This window comes from Coenobita brevimanus, chromosome 18 (genome assembly GCF_032717465.1).
Source record: "Coenobita brevimanus isolate Jiangsu-jjx chromosome 18, ASM3271746v2, whole genome shotgun sequence".
NCBI lineage: Eukaryota > Metazoa > Arthropoda > Malacostraca > Decapoda > Coenobitidae > Coenobita > Coenobita brevimanus.
The window spans coordinates 30,730,346-30,734,675 of record NC_136971.1 but is presented as its reverse complement, the minus strand read 5'-3'; the positions used below and the strand labels follow the sequence as shown (position 1 = coordinate 30,734,675).

Genomic DNA, 4,330 nt, shown 5'->3' with positions numbered 1-4,330 from the left:
CTTTCGTGTCCTCGATGAATGGGTCACCCTTTTGAATATTTGTATGAGGCACGACGGTCAGCACTTCGAACAAATACTCTAATCATCAGTTTTCCCTATGGTTCGTGACTCGCGAGATACCTTGTATTTATTTCTCCCTAAGTAATCCTGCTTCTTTAATTCCAGATCAGTTCTATGGTACTTCGTAAGAAAGATTGGAGAAGAAACGTACCGGTAATTATTATCACCTGAGAAGCCTGAGCGGGTTTTTCTGTGACCACCGTTGTACAGGTATGTAGGATGTAATGCTGCTAAAATTTGCCAGCGATATCATGGAGGACAGTGCCACTGAGAGAGAGAGAGAGAGAGAGAGAGAGAGAGAGAGAGAGAGAGAGAGAGAGAGAGAGAATGATAATTAAAAAAAAATTCTACATACGTACAGGACTGGGATGATTAGGCTAATATTATGTAATTTTCCTGGGGTACTGACCCTTCATCAGACCAGAAGTACTCTGTGAAGGCCTCTCTCACATTGCTAGCTACTGTATTCTTTTGCAGCTTTTTTCTGTTGAACTTGATAATCGAACAATGTTAGGGTTTTCTTCCCTAGTCTGGTTTGCTGATGCATTGATGTCCTTTTGTGTAGAATACATACAGCTTTCTTTTCTCTAAACACAAAGTCGGTATTTCAGCATACTATTTTCTAGTAGTGCAGATTTCTGTAAGTATGCCATGTCTTCAGACTTTGTTGCCAGAGATGAATCATGCAGAGAATCGGTGAGTCCTTTAACCCATGGCCTGAGGAGAGGTTGCTATGGCAATTTAGAGATTCAGATCACAACGCATGATTAAACTATACTTGTAACCTTGACGTTTGGCCTATTGCCCTCAAACCTATTATGATTGGTCTTTGTCTGTCAAACGTTCAACCAAATTTGGTTAAAGTCGGAGAAGAACTCGTTATTTAGCTTGGCCGGAACTTTTCTGACGGCGGCTGTAATCTCCCAGAATTCCGGAAGTCTTTTTTTCCTTGGGAAGGTAGGGGTGTTCTTAAACTGAATAAAATCGGCTGGAAGTAGCAAGTATAAAATACCCAAAGGTGTGGCGTCCCTCTATTCTGGAAGGTTTAATTCAACTCAAAATACCATACCGGCATCTTGAAATTTGAGTGTTATACGCACATGTCTGTGATACAGCCACACATGTGAACTAATTACAGTTCTGTTATCTTGAAAATACACATGAAGGGTCAGGATAAAGCATATTGTAAGTGGCATCTGTGGCTGTTGTCTGCGTTATTAGGGGTTAACAAAACTCCAGCTTCGCCTGATGCCTGTTAGATTATTCCCATTGCAAGGCACAGCATGGAGTGCAAAACATACAATAGCCATTAGCTACAAAGAGTACCTCCACCAAAACAACCATGATCCCACCCTCACACACAGTCCATCAGTTATTGTTTCCTGGTAGGAAAAACCAAGAGCATGTTGTTGCTTTAAAGAGTAAACGGAAACGTTATTTCGTAGTACCTCCTCTTTAGCTATTTATTTTATATAGTATACCCATTCCACTGCGTCTACTCAACATTTAGAGCTCCCTGATGCCTCATATCATAAAGAGTCATCCACGGACAGATTCATAACAAATACCTCTCAGCTTAAGATTATTACCTAAAAGAGGAAAGGTGTATGTAGAGGAGGTGAAATATTAGACGAACTTTTGTCCCTGACTGTACATCACTAAAGCAAACTAACTCGATAATAGACGCATAAATAACATATGAGAAAACAACAGGGAGTAATATGCACAATAAAACACTAAGGCTAAGTGGTCTCTTATGCCATGTAGAATACGGTCCTGTGACTTAAAACTGTTACATCATGATCTATTTTTTGTTGAGTCACCTGGAACTAAAACATTCTCGCCTCCCACTTCCTCATCCTCTCTCGCCTTGCCTCCCCTCCTCCCTCCTTACCAGGTATGGTTCGGGAAGTGAGGTGTGGGAAGTGTTCTAAGAATTTCCCAAAACTTGCACCAAACCACCCCATCAGAGAAGGCCCTCCTGCCATGTCATCTGGGGGTGACGATTTCAGCTCTTTTATTTATTTATTTATTGCTTTTCCACGTAAATATAATTGGTTGCATAAAGAAATTGACCCACTGAATACTTTTTTTGTTTATTCTTGTTACTTCCTGACAATTTCATCCAACGTAGGGAAGGACTGTGTGTAAAGGAGTAAACGAAAGTTGTATCTAACACCTGCAGTTCGAAAAAATATCTCCAATGTTAAATAAAACGACCTGGAGATATAAAGAATATAATAAGCAAGATAAAGAACAACTTTGATGGTCGTACACAACCCAAACTTATCTACCACCAAAAACACACCCCAGAGAATGCCCTTTGTATCTGGACATATACCTCAGACACACCTGATGTGTACCTCAGACACACCCGATGCGTACCTCAGACACACCTGACGCGTACCTCAGACACACCCGATGAGTACCTCAGACACACCTGACGCGTACCTCAGACACACCTGACGCGTACCTCAGACACACCTGATGCGTACCTCAGACACAGCCGATGCTTACCTCAGACACACCTGATACGAACCTCAGACACACCTGATGCGTACCTCAGACACACCTGATTCGTACCTTAGACACACCTGATGCGTACCTGAGACACATCCCAAACAAACCCAAAAATAAAACATAATATATCAATAGGAGTGAATGGATTATATATAAATACACTGAAAACTATTCAGACTGAATGTTAATTAGAAGTTAACTGATGTCCTGTATAATAGTTAAACTAGTAAACAATACCAATACAGTATTATCATTATATTATCATTATCATTATTATTATTCCTTTTTTTTATTATCATTATTATTATTATTATCTTATCTGTACGTAAGTGTAAGTCCACAGTACTACTCTCTCTCTTTTTCTCTCTCCTATTATTATTATTATTATTATTATTATTACTTAGTGGTAGGTGGGGGCGCTCGCCACCCACTCACTCGATGTAGTGTTGCTATCGGGTGTCTGCCCTTTCCTCTTCTCCATCCTTCTTTCCTTCCATCCTCTTCTGTCTTTCTTGCCCTCAGTCTTTCCTCGTCTTTCTACCTACGGGTGACTTTACACTCCCTCTTCTGTCTTCCTTTCCTTCATTCTTTCCTCTTACTTCTACCTTTGGGTGACTCTACACTGAATGACAAGCCAAATGGTTTCCTGCACACCAGGAAACCATTTACTACGTTGGGTGGCAACCATATAACCAAATTTTGGCGCCTGGTGACTTAGTGGTTAATTACGGCGCTCCAATCGGATTGAGCCGGTGAAAGTTTATATCCATGGGGTGGTTGGGGTTTATTGCTCATGTAATGCCATTCAGAGATAAGTGAGGCTGGTCACTCGTATCTTAAATGTCAAGACCAACTTGCATAGCCCCGGGCTCCTACGCTCCTCATGGGGCAATGAAGGATTGGATGATGGATAGATTATTATTATTATCAATTATTCTCTTTTCTTCGCTCTAGGTAAGGTAATGTCCATAGTAGCACATTTTTAACCACCTCTCTCTCTCTCTCTCTCTCTCTCTCTCTCTCTCTCTCTCTCTCTCTCTCTCTCTCTCTCTCTCTTTAGGTGTAAGTCATCCTGATTCTATTAAGGATGTGCTGCTTGGCTGTGATGGGCTGGTCTTTTTGTCCACGCTATCCGCTCTCTTGTGGACTATAGTGCCATATGTCTCACCAGCCTTGCCCCACATGTCTCTCAGTCCTTGGAGGTGCTTCCAAATGAGGCACTCCGCACCATGCTACATGCGCCACGCTGGACAAGGTTGGTTAACCTACGTCTGGAGAGTGGTTTTCCTTCACTGGCTCATAGAATTGCATTGCGTGCAACAGCTGAAACACTCCGGCTTGTGCATCGCCATCCGCACCTGCCGGTCTCGGCTTTACTGCGCGAGGCGTTTAGCCAGGCCGACCCCCTGACCCCGCTTACTCGCCGTGACTGGGCTCGTGCCACTACTGGCCCTACTACAGGATTTGGGCGTGGCTTTGGAGGTGTGCAGTGATCACCTGAGAGTAGACTGTCCAGGTTACTTGCCCCCTCCCCTGGTCGCCCCCCCCTTTTCACTGTTGTCTATCCCTCAGGTGCCCAAGCCTCGCCACTCCATTCCGGCAGTTCTTCGGCAGGTCAGTCTTTGTAGTATCTCTACTGTCAACTCAACAGCTTCGGCAGTCTATTATACGGACAGCTCAGTCTCCCTCCGATGGCTCAGCGGGGGCGGCTTTTGCTTTGACTTTTCTCCTTTTGGACCCATACACTGAA

At 43.2% G+C, this 4,330-nt stretch overlaps 1 protein-coding gene across 1 annotated transcript in view; it reads right to left on the bottom strand.

Annotated features, from left to right (window-relative positions):
* Window positions 1–4,257: 4,257 nt before the first annotated feature.
* The window catches only part of LOC145391449 (uncharacterized), a 15,125-nt gene continuing 15,052 nt past the window's right edge, over window positions 4,258–4,330 (bottom strand). Inside the window, exon 7 of the mRNA XM_080266061.1 lies at window positions 4,258–4,325. Coding sequence (XP_080122187.1) covers window positions 4,258–4,325 — 68 coding nt within the window. The remainder of the gene's footprint in view (window positions 4,326–4,330) is intronic.